The sequence below is a fragment of the Pelobates fuscus genome, chromosome 1 (genome assembly GCF_036172605.1).
Source record: "Pelobates fuscus isolate aPelFus1 chromosome 1, aPelFus1.pri, whole genome shotgun sequence".
In the NCBI taxonomy this organism is placed as follows: Eukaryota; Metazoa; Chordata; class Amphibia; order Anura; family Pelobatidae; genus Pelobates; species Pelobates fuscus.
Genome location: NC_086317.1, coordinates 326485740 through 326501995, shown reverse-complemented (window position 1 = coordinate 326501995; position 16256 = coordinate 326485740). Strand labels below are relative to the sequence as shown.

Sequence of the window (16256 nt, the reverse complement as noted above, 5' to 3'; positions counted from 1 at the left end):
TGCCTGAGGTAGCTCCAGTCTTCTTGGGAGGAAGTCCTCCCATGCTGATGAGAAGGGGGCCGGCGGTAGCTATGCCCCTGCTGGGCACCAGCCGCGCTGTGTGCTACAGAGGGAGCAGGGATATGACGTGTTCATATCCCCGCCCCCTCCACACAGTCCGTGGCACTGAAGTTTGGCACTTGGCCACGCTACAAGAAGTGACCGACAGGAGAGGAGAGCTGTGCGCTTATAGACGCGCCGGCCCTGGGGGCATGCACCGGGTCCAGATAGCTTCACCTTGGACTACTATAAAAAGCTCAGACTTATACTGATTCCAAAACTCACACAAGCTTTTAATGCCCTCATAACGGATATCCAATTCCATCACCAGTTACTAGCAGCCACTAGCAACTATACTCCTGAGGCCGGGCACACATCCTGAACTCTGTGGCATTTACATGCCAATCTCCCTACTCATGTAGACTAACAAAGATTTAGTCCAATAGAATTGGAATAATGTTACCGAGGATTGTTCACCTGGATCAAACGGGGTTTATCTCCGGGAGAGAGGCTAGGGATAGTACCCTTAGAGCTCTGTCAATCCACCACTGGATCCTCCTCCCATCAACCAATGCAGAGAAAGCATTTGATCGGGTGAATTGGTCATTCCTCATGGCTACACTACGGAAGTTAGGCCTTGGTGGGAACATGCTGAAATGTATTGGTGTGCTCTATAGTTGCCCCAGCGCAAAGGTGCGAGTGAACGGCGTGCTTACTGGCGCCTTCAGAAATAGGAATGATACAAGGCAGGGATGCTCCTCTCTCCTATGCTGTTTGCACTTACCCTTGAGCCATTCCTGGAGGCTGTGCAAAAATTGGATAGGATCCAGGGTTTCTCCCGGAGGGCGCCTACGCCAAATGCGGACCACCTCCCGTTTTTTTTGTAAAAGACCCAGAGACTACATTGCCCCATCTGGTGGAACTGTTCGGGTTGTATGGCGAGACCTCTGGATTTAAATTGATCATGTCCAAATGTGAGGTAATTAACATTTTCCAATACTCAAGATGAACATCCTACCCCGGATCCTCTACCTCTACCAAACAATCCCTGTAGCCCTACCTACGGCCTACTTCACATTCCTACACTCCGCTATGATACGCTTCGTCTGGAGTGGTGGCCAGTTATGACTTTGTCACGAACTACTATGCCTGCTGTGAGCCTGGGATGGTCTGGCACTCCCTGACTTACGCAAATATCACCCTGTGACTGTCCTACAGAGGATACTGAAATGGCATACCCACCCGACACATGAACAATGGGTTGAACTCGATAAGGGTCACTTGCACCCATCCCTTGTTACGGTAGTGTGGAAATCGAAAAGGCCCGCACAAGCGGCTTTTGATCCGACCTTAACAGTGGCTCAAACGCTGAAGACCTGATATATACCAGCACCTTCTTGTGGGACATCTGGAGAATAGGGATACTTTCTGCCGATGTTGGGAATGTACTCTTGATAAGTCGTTCACTACGGTTCAATGGGCGAAGATCATAATCCTCCACCACAAATGCTCCTCGAGTTCCAAATATCAGGAGACCAACTATAAATTTCTTGCGTTCTGGTACAGAACAACCGACAGCCTACATAGAATTTTTCCAGCTGTGCCTAATATTTGCTGGAGATGCAGAGAGGAACTGGGAATGATACCGCATATATGGTGGGAATGCCCACGCATTATGCCTTTCTGGGAGGCAGTGAAACGGAAAACGGAGGAGATTCTTGGCGACACGGGATGTTTTGACATGGAAACAGTTCTCCTACACTCCATGCCAACTACAGTTACGGCCTACAGAAAATCTATACTTTGACACCTGCTGAATGCCGCGAAAGTCTTGATCCCACTACATTGTAAGCAGAACATGACCCCCACGATGGGGCAATGAATGGAAAGGGTGGAGGAGATATACATGGCGGAGTCAGTGCAGGAATCGCTGCTGGGAGCTGAGGAGAAGCATGTGAAGAGGTGGGGGTCGTGGCTGGTGTACGTGTCAGTGCGGGATAGGGGGGCAGGGAAGGAGGCACTGCCATAAGAGATAGAGTTGAAGCACTTTTACCCCGTTTCAGGGCTACCATTCTGTGAAACACACCTTTGATATACCTAATCGCTACTGGGACCATCCCCAAAGGCTGGGGGAACCGCAAACTCTAGGCAGTTGGGCTAGCTCCTGACCTCCATTCCCTCCCCCTTCTCCCCACAGTTTCTCTTCTCCAACCTCATAAACTTGCCCCTATACAGACGGGTAGTATACGGTACTTTCTGTTCACGGTCAAAGTGACTAAAAGACACTCCGCATATCTAAAGCCGTGATGCTTTTACTGTACGCTTTCTATCTGTTCAATATTGTTCATTGATTGATGTTTCAATGTCTGTGAGTCACCACCATGCCAACTGAGGCTGAGAGTCAGTCAAGACACTGTCTTAGCCAACATTCCGCTACATTGCACATTTCGCTGATCTCTAACCTGCATTATGGAAAGATGTAATGATGTATATCATTGTATACTACGTTTGTATTGACATGTTTGGACCTGCACGTCCACGCTACACGTTGCACCTTTCTGCATGTTTCTAAATATTTATGTCCTGCTCAATAAACAGCTTTGATACCAGAAATAAAAACTGTTTAGCAGATGCTTCATTACAAAATAGGAGGTGAACCAAATTGTAGTGTAATTTTAAAACATCTTACATAAAACAGGTGAAAGCACATATAATGACAACTCACATGTTGTTGGAAAATTTTATTTCAAATTTAATTGCGTACTTATCCTAAAACACATGTGAGGGGGTCAGGCAGGGATATATTTAAAACTAATTAGCAAGTGCAGGAACTAAACATTCTGATCTTGTGCCTGATATACCAGGGAAAATGGGACATTCATTAAACCTGTGCTTATTATGGGTTTTCTCTAGGATCTGAACTTCCTTACTTGGAGACAAGTTTATTTTAACTGTGCAACTGAATATGTGTTTGTATTATTAATGTTAATGTTAATATCAATTCTTTGAGTTGCAGAAAGTGTCCTATATGGGACAGAATGTGCTGAAATGTAACAAATAAATAATGGGACAAGTAGCATTGCATTTCTATATATGCAGTAGGGTTTTGATTTAAATTTACTCTGAGCTTCCTATGTATACTCTTTTAGTATTTATCGATAATCCATCAGTGATGTATGTTTTACCTTTTTGACACAAGGTGTAAAAGGACAAAAAGGACAGCCTGGTGCACAAGGTGAAGATGGCGCTTGGGGCATTAGAGGAACCAAAGGGGACCCTGGGACAGAAAGTCTGCCTGGTCCACAAGGTAACTTTTGCTTAAACTTTGCAAGGTGCTGCACATGGTTTCCTGTGTGTATTATCCCTTTCTCTTTTTTACAAGCAAGTCTTTTCATTTTTAGGCTTCCAACAAACAATAGTTATGTATGTCTCAAGACCCTATGTGGTGCAATATGAACTGCCTTAAAATGTCAGAGAAAATCTAACGGTGAAGCGCTTAGTGTCAATATAGTACAAGTTTTATCTATTAGGCTTGTGCAATGAATTCAGCAGTAACCATGCATATATACCTTTTATAGGTGTATAGTAGAGTCTAAGTACAATGTATCGCTCCTTTAAAACATAAAATAGAAACACATCATAGTATAGACTGTATGAAAAATGGAATATAAAAGATGAAGACAAATCACCACTCACAATTTAATGAGCTAAAGGGTATAGCTCAATTAATGCACTTTTGGGGTCCGTTGAGGCAACCCTTTCCCTTCTTTTAGGAGATGAACTTAATGTCTTTATCCTGTATTTTAAAAGAGAACATATATGGTGCAATATTGCAATGTTCCTTTAAATGGTGAGATATAAGGGTAAAACGTACTCACAAACCCTGAGCCTTCCAATTAGGCTCAAATCTGATAGCATATGTGGTTAAGGACCACATTCCTTCTTTTCAATAGCAGGAAAAAAATGCCTTAGGTGTGTAAGTTTAAAAAAAATATATATATATATATATATATATATATATATATACTTTATTACAACCAAATATCAATAAAATATGTAATAAAAACACACATAAAACAGGCAAATGGAAGTCCAATAATAAAGAGTCCTATGCTCACAGATCCCAGGACGCGTTTCGCCTCAAAGGTTTCCTCAGCTGGGTAGAAAAAAGTCTCTGTAGTCTCCCTTGGTCTTCTTTCCTGCTATATATACCCCTCTAATGAGGGAATTAATTAATCTCAGGTTTCTATTTTCGCGGGCTAATCACCATTAGAACGGGGATGCCCTGCGTTTCAAACCTCTCTCCTATGTTGGTACGTTCTTTCCGGTCTTGCGGTTAATTTCTGTTACTTCCGCGTTGTTTGCCGCTGCCACTTCCGGTGGTGCGTTTCAATATGCGTTCCACTGGTTGTTGCTCTAATTTCCGGATCCAGAAGATATCGGGCCAGACATAAAGAGGATATCTAATGTCAGAAGACTAATACTGTACATACACAACTTATGAATGACTATATGCATAATGTAAATAAACATGTCCTAAAAATTACTGATACCCTAATATATATAGCGTTAAAATAGAGTGGAGTAACATATAAGAGGGATCAAAGTACCTGTCTTAAACAAACAGGTGATATCAAGAGGTACAATAATTATAACGAGAATCATAGTTTTAGAGTTTTTTTTATATTTCTTTTTAGGAGATTCTCGTTATAATTATTGTACCTCTTGATATCACCTGTTTGTTTAAGACAGGTACTTTGATCCCTCTTATATGTTACTCCACTCTATTTTTACTTAGAATCTAATATACACCTATAAAAGGTATATATGCATGGTTACTGCTGAATTCATTGCACAAGCCTAATAGATAAAACTTGCACTATATTGACACTAAGCGCTTCGCCGTTAGATTTTCTTTGATATGTCCATACTATAAGATAAGAACAGGTGTTTTAGCTGGTTGTATTGAATATTTCACTCACATTGTGATATTTAGAACTTATATCCAAGATTATAGCGCTGGTACAAAATTAATTTTTTTTTTAAATGTCAGAGCTCTAGATATGCCACTTACAATGACTTCTCTCTTTCCACCTTCCTTCTTTGTCATGTTACTATCTCATTGAGATTCTTTGTAAATTGTAAATTTCTTATTGCTCCCACAGGATTTCCTGGGCCCAGGGGAGATAGAGGTAGACCTGGGTTGCCTGGACTCCCAGGGGTGCCTGGTCCTTCAGGAAAACCTGGTTTAATGGGATTGGATGGAGAGAAAGGGACTGCAGGTGATGTATTAGGAGCACCTTCTGGAGTCCGTGGAGATATGGGACTTTCTGGTTTTCCAGGTCTGAAGGGTAGACAAGGCGATCAAGGAATTCCAGGCACTCAAGGTACATAATTTCTACATTTCTAACACCACTTCTCAGTCTTATTAATAACACCATTGCATTGTTTTACACCAGTGATTGTGTAGAAACCATAGTTTGCAGTGTGAATAGCCATATTGCCAAACTAGTTTTCAGATTCGTTATGAAAATTAAATATTACCAAGTCCTATATATCTGGCTTTAACCAATACAAACCTTTTGAGATTTCATTATTTATTACATTAGCTCTTTTGGTTTTAGCTTTACAGGGAGTGCAGAATTATTAGGCAAATGAGTATTTTGACCACATCATCCTCTTTATGCATGTTGTCTTACTCCAAGCTGTATAGGCTCGAAAGCCTACTACCAATTAAGCATATTAGGTGATGTGCATCTCTGTAATGAGAAGGGGTGTGGTCTAATGACATCAACACCATATATCAGGTGTGCATAATTATTAGGCAACTTCCTTTCCTTTGGCAAAATGGGTCAAAAGAAGGACTTGACAGGCTCAGAAAAGTCAAAAATAGTGAGATATCTTGCAGAGGGATGCAGCACTCTTAAAATTGCAAAGCTTCTGAAGCGTGATCATCGAACAATCAAGCGTTTCATTCAAAATAGTCAACAGGGTCGCAAGAAGCGTGTGGAGAAACCAAGGCGCAAAATAACTGCCCATGAACTGAGAAAAGTCAAGCGTGCAGCTGCCAAGATGCCACTTGCCACCAGTTTGGCAATATTTCAGAGCTGCAACATCACTGGAGTGCCCAAAAGCACAAGGTGTGCAATACTCAGAGACATGGCCAAGGTAAGAAAGGCTGAAAGACGACCACCACTGAACAAGACACACATGCTGAAACGTCAAGACTGGGCCAAGAAATATCTCAAGACTGATTTTTCTAAGGTTTTATGCACTGATGAAATGAGAGTGAGTCTTGATGGGCCAGATGGATGGATTGGTAAAGGGCAGAGAGCTCCAGTCTGACTCAGACGCCAGCAAGGTGGAGGTGGAGTACTGGTTTGGGCTGGTATCATCAAAGATGAGCTTGTGGGGCCTTTTCGGGTTGAGGATGGAGTCAAGCTCAACTCCCAGTCCTACTGCCAGTTTCCCGGTTCATAAAAATGTTAAACTTTTTTATGAATGGGGAGCTACTGATTGGCTTAGAGTGCCAGCTGACCGCTCTAGCCAATCAGCGGCATTCCTACCAAGCAGCACTCTGTGCTTCCTGACACTCAGTAAATAAAAGTGAACACATTAACACTGATACTTCTTTTAACCTGGGGCAATGAGAAGGTCCAAAGTTTCCCTGCCAGGCCCAGGTACCAAAGCCTTATGATGTGGTGTCCAGAATAAAGTGGAGTGTTCTCTTCAATTGTCCTTCCTGCTCCAATTTCCTTTTCTTCTCATTCATTTGACACAGTCTTCTTTTTCTTCTGACAGTCTTCTCTCCTCCCTGGCTCCTTCTGCTCCTTTACCTTTCTGCTATTTTCTGCTTCTTTTGCGCCCTTCTGCTCCTTTCGCTTTCTGATCCCTTTCTGCTCCTTGCAGACCATTTCTGCTCCTTCTCCTACTTTACCTCTGTTTTCTGCCCTTTCTGCTCCTTGCTGTCCCTTCCTGCTCCTTCTCCTACTTTACCTTTGCGATCCTTTTGCCCCTTCCAGCTCCATGCTACCCTTTTCTGCTCCTTCTCCTACTTTACCTTTGTGCTCCTTCTGATTCTTTCTGCTCCTTTACCTTTCTGTCCCTTCCTGCTCCTTGCTGCCCCTTCCAGCTCCTTGCTGACCCTTCCTGAAGGCTGTCTCCCCCATCCCTCACTTACCTGATATATAGGCTGTCTCCCCCCCGCCCATCCCTCATGTACCTGATCTGTAGGTGGATCCCCCCCATCACTCACTAACCTGATCTGTAGGCTGCACCCCCCACCCCCATTCCCTCACTTACCTGATCTATAGGTTGCCACCCATCCCTCACTTACCTGATTTATAGGCTGCCACCCCATCCCTCACTTACCTGATCTATAGGCTGTCTCACCCCCCCCCCATCCCTCACTTACCTGATTTGCAGGATGTTCCTCCCCCCTCCCATCCCTCACTTACCTGATTTATAGGCTGTCTCTCCCCATCCCTCACTTACCTGATCTATAGGCTGTCCCCCTCCATCCCTCACTTACCTGATCTGAGGGCTGTCTTCCCCCTCCCGCCCCCCACACCCCCATCCCTCACTTACCTGATCTGTAGGCTGTCTCTGTAGTTTGGGAGTTTCTGGCTGTACTCTGTGCTGCTCCCCTGCGGATTCAGTCAGGAGAGAGAAGCAGGGATAAGATGTAGCTTCCTATCCCTGCCTCTCTCCAAACACTACTGGCCGGCGCCGGTATTACAGTGTATTATCAATCTGAAAATAAAAATACCGGCATGGGGGGTCCGGACCGCCGAGCTGGAAGGCAGCATGGCAGCTCAGCTCCTACAAATTACTACCTAAATAGCCATAAAACTACGATTTTTAACCATACCAAGGACCGCCAGCACCTGTCCTCAGGGTACAGGGGACACTGGATCCAGGCTGAGGCTGGTTCCCCGAGCTACAGTCCCCAGAAGGAGAGACCCTTGATGCCCTAATTGGGGCCTACTCCGGTGGTGAGTGGGGCGGACGGCCGCTGCCCCACTATCCTGCCAAACGGACCCAACCAGAGGACGGCAACCAGGTGGATCTGGCCCCGTTCCCCCCCACCTCTGGACCGGTGGGGGTGATCCCGGTCCGCACCGTGGGAACCAAACTGAGACAGCGCAACCCGGGGCCAGGCACATTACCACCCAGCCTCGTGGCCCAAACGCCTCAACTAAAATGGCGGATGACAGAAGCGCCAAGGCCAGAGGGAGGGCATGCCTTCTCCCCGAGCCAGAAGGGAGCCATGCGACCTCCGGGAACAAGCTGGTCCGCCGTCTACTATGGCAAGCAACAAGCCACTACTATAGCGACCAAGCAAAGCACCCAAGCAAAGAAAGGCTAACCACTCACAGCCACCCCTGGTGAGAACGCGCCGCCAACTAACGACCAACCTACATCTGGACTGCAATAAACTCACAGGGGGCACCGATAATGCAGAGACTCATATGACCTACATGCGACAACGCTACTATACCCTCTTACCGGCACTGAGACCCAAAGCAACAGTCTCTCCACCAAGCCGCAAAGCGGAACGGGCGGACAACATCCACTAGGCTACAAGCGAATGGGCACAACAATGCTCCACAACCCACTGGATAATCCGGCGTCCCCACTACTACTCCTAGCGGGGTAACCGGCGGAACATGAACATGACTGTAACCTTGAATAGCAGCGGCAAGCATAAAACACTGTCTAAATATAAGAGACTTCCAACATATAGGGAGTGCTTAGTGACTCAGTCGTTTTTACCAGCTACTAGTCAGGAATATGGGGATCTGCACTTAACTAGCTAATACTGTTGTGTCTTTATGTCGGGAGGTGGGAGGCATTGCTAGTTGATCTGGGTCCGAGGAAGTGCTTGTAACTAATTGCTTAACTACTGAAGCACCACATATGGCAAGGCGCAATGTTGATGTATAGGCTCCATCTCATATTAATCGAGTTACTCGCTAAACCTAGCCTGATGTACTTAACGTTGACAGAACCCTATTACTTTGCCTCTGTTCAGTTTTTATATGCCATAACCTGGTCCTAGCCTATATTAAATAATAAGCAACTGAGTAATCGTTCTATCCTAGCCTGCAATAACAACTAGTACAGGGTATGCCGATCACACTGTCATTGACACTGCCTCAGCACTGCCCTGTTAATCCTGGTGGCAGTGCAAACCTATGTGTTCTTATTATGCACAAATAAAATAAAGATTGACAAAAAAAATTAAAAATACCAGCACAAGCTGAACAATCCTTGGCCCCCCCTGCGGACGACCATGGTTCCCAACCCAGTCCTCAAGTGCCCCCTAACAGTCCAGGATTTAGGGATTACCCAGTTGTGTCTAAGGTATTTTTAGAAAGACAAAAAAAAAACACTTTAGATACAGCAGGGTATCCCTAAATCCTGGACTGGTAGGGGGTACTTGAGGACTGAGTTGGGAAGCCCCTGTCTTAGACAATAGGAAAGTAGCATATGCATCTACAGCTCACACTACCTGAGCAGTGTGCTCACTCTGGCTACCTGTATACCTGTGTCTCACAATCCACTTCCTGTTACTTACTTCATAGCCCTTGCCTCAGAAAGGACAGATGATAAGCTTACTTCTTCAGAGAAATCTCAATGTATTCTTTCTGGTGGAATATTTTCTTAATAAAGTCTAAAAAAAAAAACCATTGTAGACCATAATTATGAAATCCTTCATAAACAGTACAATGACACTATCTAATAGCAGAGTACGCTTTGTTACTACCCTACTAGCATACTGGCAAAAAGTGAATATATGGACATTGGTAAGATTACCAACAATAATCTTGTTTGGTTTTCTACTGGAAGGACTTTTATAATTGAACCACAAATTTGTTCATTTTCCGTCTTTTTAAATGGTGTTATCTAACTTTTGCAGCAGCGTAATAGTATTGAACTTGTTTTGTTGTATTGCTTGGCACATTTGTGATGGCACCAATTAAATAATTGTCATATATTCAATCCAGGTCTCTCCTCCCATCCTTTGCACATTAAATACTCGGCATTAACATTTTACATTTTAGGTACTAATGGAAGACCTGGACCACCTGGATTTAAAGGTGCTCGAGGTAATTCTGGAGTCCCTGGCTCCACTGGATTGCCAGGACCTGAAGGAGCCTTTGGATTCCCTGGAATGCCTGGGAAACCTGGAACAGCTGGTGCTGTTGGTACAACAGGACTTCAAGGTTAGATAATTCTAATTAGTGCTATATTTTAAGTAAACTCAAAAATAAAGTGAGTGACTAAGCATTGGGTAGTTACATTTAATGGCATAACAGTTCAAGAAGCTGAATTCTGTGAGATTCTGCAGCTCATTCTCCTTTTAGCTTCTACATTAGAGTCAATACATCAAACGTCTAGTAGTGGAATGTTAACTTTAGGCAACATGGAATATTTTGTTGTTTGCATGCTGTATTCCAGTCAATTATGTTACCTTAATTTCTCTAGGAACATCCACATTAAAAAGTTACGATATTTTTGTAAAATGGAAAAAGCGTATTAAAGTTGATCTATAACTTGCTCTGTGCACTTTACACAAGGTTTAATACATGGAAACTGTGCCATAACATTGCTTGTACTTGGAGGAAAAGATTTATATTGTGTTTTTATGAAGTTGTTGCTTTAATTGGCACTGTCCACTTTCCACATAGGTCCTCGTGGACAAAGAGGAGATGAAGGAGAGCAAGGACCACCTGGTCCTGTTGGCATGAAGGGAACACCTGGAGATTATGGAGATGTGGGATTTATTGGTGTAAGAGGCAAACCAGGTGAACCAGGTTTCCCTGGCTTGCCTGGCATGCATGGACATCCAGGTGTGAAAGGTAATATACTATGGTAATGGTGATAATTTTTTAGCATTTGTACTTTATTAGTTTCAGATAAAGGAACTGGGTACAGAAAGGAAAAAAGAAATCTGTATAATGTTAAATGAACATTGAGAAAAGTATAGAATACAAATGCAATTTAGATTGCTTAACACAGTATGTGCTATCAATCTACAAAATATATATTTATATTTAAAGAAAAAGAGTATGGAAAAATGGGACTATTTTCTAATGAACAATGTAAGAACCCGGAAGTAGGTAATCAGTGAAAAAAACAGCATAATTTTGAAGTGTTAGGAAAATATTTGTTTAAATGGAAAGATTCCATATACTAGGCATGTGCATGGGGAAAATTTTCGGTTCGTTTCGGCATTCCGAAATTCAGGATTTTTGCAAATCGGGACTTCGGCAATTCGGCACTTCAAGACTTCGGAACTTCGGCACTTCAGCACTTCGGAACTTCGGCACTTCGACACTTCGGAAATTCGGCAACTTTGGCACTTCAGCACTTCGGAACTTAGCAACTTTGGCACTTCGACACTTCGGAAATTTGGCAACATCGGCACTTTGGCACTTCGACACTTCGTAATTTCGGAACTTCGGCATTTCAGAATTTTGGGACTTTGGCACCTCGGGACTTCTCTTGCAGCCGCTTGGTAGATAACTCCCACAGTATTAGGGAGTTATCTACCAAAAGGCTGAAAGACCTAAATTGGTCTTTCAGCCAAATTTACTAATACTAAGTAAAAATTACTTAGTATTAGTAAATTTTGCCCCTACTCGCTATACCGGGGGCATGTAGGGGCATGTCTAGTAAACAGGGAGCAGCCTGTGACTGCTCACCGTAAAAAAAAAAAAAATAGTGGACCTAATGTCCTCCCCCTGGCCCCCACCCCTGAGCGGTGGGTGGGGGCCCTAAACAAGAATAAGGGGGGGGGACCTAATGTCCTCCCCTCTGGCCCCCACCCCTGAGTGGCGGGTGGGGTCCCTAAATACTAATAATGGGGGGGGCTAGTGTCCTTACGCTGTGTAATTTGACTCATAACTCTCTGATTGGTGGATTAAGTAACCAATCAGAGAGTTATGAGTCAAATTACACAGCATGGGAAAATTCCAAATAACTTTCCCACGCTGTGTAAAATGACACAGAGCACTCTGATTGGTGGATTTCAAACCAACCAATCAGAGTGCTGTGACAGGTAAATGTAGAGACTTACCTTGTCAGTCTCTTCATTTACCTGTCAAAGCACTCTGATTGGATGGCTTAAACCCACCAATCAGAGTGCTCTGAGCCTAACTGCAGGGCGGTGCAAGGCTTTATAAGCCTTCCCCCACCATGCAGAGCTCAGTCTGCGCGGAGCCCTCCATGGGTGAAGAAGGATTCTTTTTTTGCGCTCGTTTTTTGTTTTTTTTTATAATTGCGTCGGTTGTTATGGTTTTTTATTTGGCCTTTTTTGGAGCTGAAAAAAGAAGATTTTAGAAGAAAGAAAACATTGAATGGTAAGTTTTATTTTTTTTTACAGGTACTTAGTTAAAGGTCCCCCCCTCATTATTTTTAGGGTGAGGGGGGTAGGTAGGGGGGTAATTTTTATTGGGGGGGAGAGGTGACTAGGGGTTTGGGGATCCCTAGTCACCTGGGGGGCATTGTTTTTAGGGCCCCCACCTGCCGCTCAGGGGTGGGGGCCAGGGGGGAGGGCATTAGGTTCCCCCCTTATTAGTATTTAGGGGCCCCACCCACCACTGGGGGAGGGGGGCTGCTCACTGTTTAATAGACATGCAACCTACTCGCGGTATAGCGAGTAGGGGCATCATTTACTAATACTAAGTAATCTTTGCTTAGTATTAGTAAATTTGGCTGAAAGACCAATTTAGGTCTTCCAGCCTTTTAGTAGATAGCTCCGTAATACCGTGGGAATTAGGGAGTTATCTACTTATTCATTCCTGTCATTACATTGACTGGCCAAGTAACTTACATTTTATATGAATGTGTGTTACTTGATTGTTGTAAGTGTTGCAAATGCTTACAGCTGAATCCTGGCTATGTTTGTATACTTTTTATTTAAAATTGTTTACAATGTAACATTTTTCTTCTTTCACTGGGTAAGTATATTAGTACTTAGGCAATACTGTGCTTCGGAAATTCGGCAATTCGGCAATTCGGACATTCGGAAGTACCGGACCGAAACGAATTGCACATGTCTACCATATACCACTTATAAATATTATTTCTTTACTGTTCAAAGAGGGAAGATGAACAGCGTAATTATTTCTGCACATTCTGTATTCTGGACAATTGAATTGGTGAGGTAACGCACTGCAAATCCAAATTTGTAGATGTTCGTTGTAACACATGTAGATCAGTTTACAATCAGAATGAAGTTTGCCATCAATACACATGTGCTACATGGGAGTGAGTGGGGGTAAAAGATCACCACCAAACTTCCCTTTTCATTTTAGATGGGAAATGAGAGATTGGAGTCGAGGGAAGAGTGTAAGGAAAGTTCTTGCAATGTATATTGTTTCTGAATGACCTCGGATTGTATAAGAGTATCATTATGCAATGGAATATGTTGATGAGTAAGGCCAGCCATACACAAAGGCCTAGGGTTAAAAGTTGTCAGACAGTATGGGAGAGCTGAAAGCGGTATTTTATTGAATAGTTGCTCAGTGCAGCTTAGGGCACTCTATATTTATCCTACATTTAAAAAAAACAATGGAGTTTGAAACCTGGGGGGGTTTTGGTCTTAAAAGTAGCGGGAACCAAAGAATACATGCTACGGTATGTAGCTTAAGGAGGCAATGGTAACATTGTGAATGTATAACCATTGGGAATTTTCTTTGCCTGGGTGGTATTGAACAAGGTATCACTTATCTTATTAACCTTCAAACATTCTTCTTTAAACACTGTTGAAGATGTTTCATTTTTTTCAAAATCCTAAAGGTGTGAAAGGATCCCCAGGAATGGAAGGCTTCCAGGGTATGAAAGGTGTGAAGGGAAGGCCTGCCTGGAATGGACTTAAGGGAGGGACTGGCAACCCTGGCTTTCCGGGGGTGAAAGGAAATCAAGGAGTTTCAGGAACAAAAGGTATTTGTAACAAATGTTCTCTTTATTTTGCAAATTATATCGAACACACTTCATATGTGAGAGTCAGCTAAGAAGGTAAGTGTTGTAATGCTGATACTTTGTGTGAAGGTCAACAGCAAACTGTACTTTTAGAGAGGTGGTTCTTAAAATGTTTTTTGATTGAGATCCAAATTTGGGACACGGTTTTAGCTGGGTGATCAATCATTTTTTTAAATGACCTCAGTGGCACATGTTTTAAATCGTATATGATATATAACACATTTATGGCAATTTGGCAAGCACTTTTCATTAGTCCCTTCTAATGGTACACAATGACCTTTTCCATAAATTTATAGGGGTAAGCCAAATAATGCTGAATATTTAAGCCTCTCTTAGCAGAATGATTGCCAACAGACTCTATGCTCTTTTGATTCCCGCACCTTATCTTGTCTTAAGTATAGTATATATTCTCTAAAAAATTTAGCATTGACACAAGGGACCGCAATTACTATATGTAGGGCCCTGTTCAAAAAACTGAATCTGTGCAAAACCCCCATTCATTCTAACAATAGGATATTATATGAAGTTTCACTACTCCAGTAATTACACATCTCCTTATGTTCTTTCAGTCTTTTGTAATAATGTTACTGGAAACAGTTAGCGGATGGACTGCAGGCTCCAGTGGGCTGCAAGTATGTGTCATATTATTTGAAAGCTGTTTGACTCTTAACAGTGGAGCACTCCTAGCTCCTTTTAGTGCATTCCTTTGAAAAACTAGAGTAAGAAAGAAATTATATTTTATGTGATTGTGGTACTCTTTGCATTCCCTAGTGGTTGTTAGTGGAACTAATCCAACAAACTTTACCTTCTACATACCAGATTGTTGGCATGAGTCTTACTCATCCAACCCAAAGGGGTTTCCTGTGCTCTGTGGCTCTAAGTAAGTGACAGTGAAATTGACCAGAGGAAGAAAGTTACTGCTGAGCACCATGCAAGGGTTATAAAACAAAGTTAAATATGTCCACATGGGAAGAAACACTGGTGAGACCTCCCTTGGAGTATTGTACACAGTACTTGAGACCGTATCTCCAGAAGGATATTGATACTTTGGAGCGAGTTCAGAGTAGGGCTACTAAACTGGTTCATAGATTGCAGGATGAAACTTACCAGGAAAGGTTAAAACACGTATAGTATGGAGGAAAGACGAGACGGGGGGATATGATAGAAACATTTAAATACATAAAGGGAATCAACACAGTAAAGGAGGAGACTTTATTTAAAAGAAGAAAAACTACCACAACAAGAGGACATAGTCTTAAATTAGATGGGTAAAGGTTTACAAATAATATCAGGAAGTATTCCTTTACTGAGAGGGTAGTGGATGCATGGAATAGTCTTCCAGCTGAAGTGGTAGAGGTTAACACAGTGAACAAGTTTAAGCATGCGTGGGATAGGCATAAGGCTATCCCATAAGGCTAGCTATAAGATAAGGCCGGGGACTAATGAAAGTATTTAGAAAATTGGGCAGACTAGATGGGCCGTTCTTATCTGCCATCACATTCAATGTTTAATATTAGGTAACATAGATATATTAACTTACGACACATATAACAAGTATGGTATAATATCCCTCTTAAATATACCTTCCTATTTAAATTGGAACTGAGTGAAATTGTTCCCTGTAATACTTTTTTTTCTGATTTAATTTAAAGGGGATCGTGGGGAGGTTGGAACACCAGGAGCACCACCTCATATAAAGCCCGAAATGATGATGGAAGTGAAAGGGGCGAAAGGAGAACAGGGTATCGATGGGTTTAAAGGATTCTCTGGAGATAAAGGTAAGCCCTCCTTTTAGTGATTTTACAGTAAAATGCATTTTTTAGGATTTTGCTAAAATTATTTTTTAAGCCCACCATGTTAATGAACACTTTAGGCACAAGAACAACCACTACAGGGTACTGTAGTGATTATGGTGCCAGGAGTGTCCTGGCAACCCCCAATGTAAGCACTTAAACTATTGAGTAACAGTTTGTCTTCTTAACTGGGGTGGTCAGGAGATGTCCACTTCCACCTCTCAGCCAGAAGCTCTCCACTCTGAGCCCAGAAGCTCTCCACTCTGAGTATTGCAAGGCTTAAGGCTGAGAGCTATCAGCTGATGCACTGATCAAATGAGCTGGCCATGCACTGCAGGGTTTAAGTTAGGAGAGCTTATCTGAAGGCTGATTAGAGGTGGGGAGCTGGGGCACTCCTTTGCCCACACCCATTAGAGTGTTTAGTAGTTATTA

General features: G+C 42.9%; 1 protein-coding gene across 1 annotated transcript in view; it reads left to right on the top strand.

Moving 5' to 3' along the window:
* Positions 1 to 16256, top strand: part of COL4A2 (collagen type IV alpha 2 chain) — a 220372-nt gene that overhangs the window by 187810 nt on the left and 16306 nt on the right. The window contains exons 28-33 of the mRNA XM_063459834.1: positions 3239 to 3346; positions 5205 to 5426; positions 10107 to 10268; positions 10734 to 10904; positions 13849 to 13992; positions 15684 to 15809. Coding sequence (XP_063315904.1) covers positions 3239 to 3346; positions 5205 to 5426; positions 10107 to 10268; positions 10734 to 10904; positions 13849 to 13992; positions 15684 to 15809 — 933 coding nt within the window. The remainder of the gene's footprint in view (positions 1 to 3238; positions 3347 to 5204; positions 5427 to 10106; positions 10269 to 10733; positions 10905 to 13848; positions 13993 to 15683; positions 15810 to 16256) is intronic.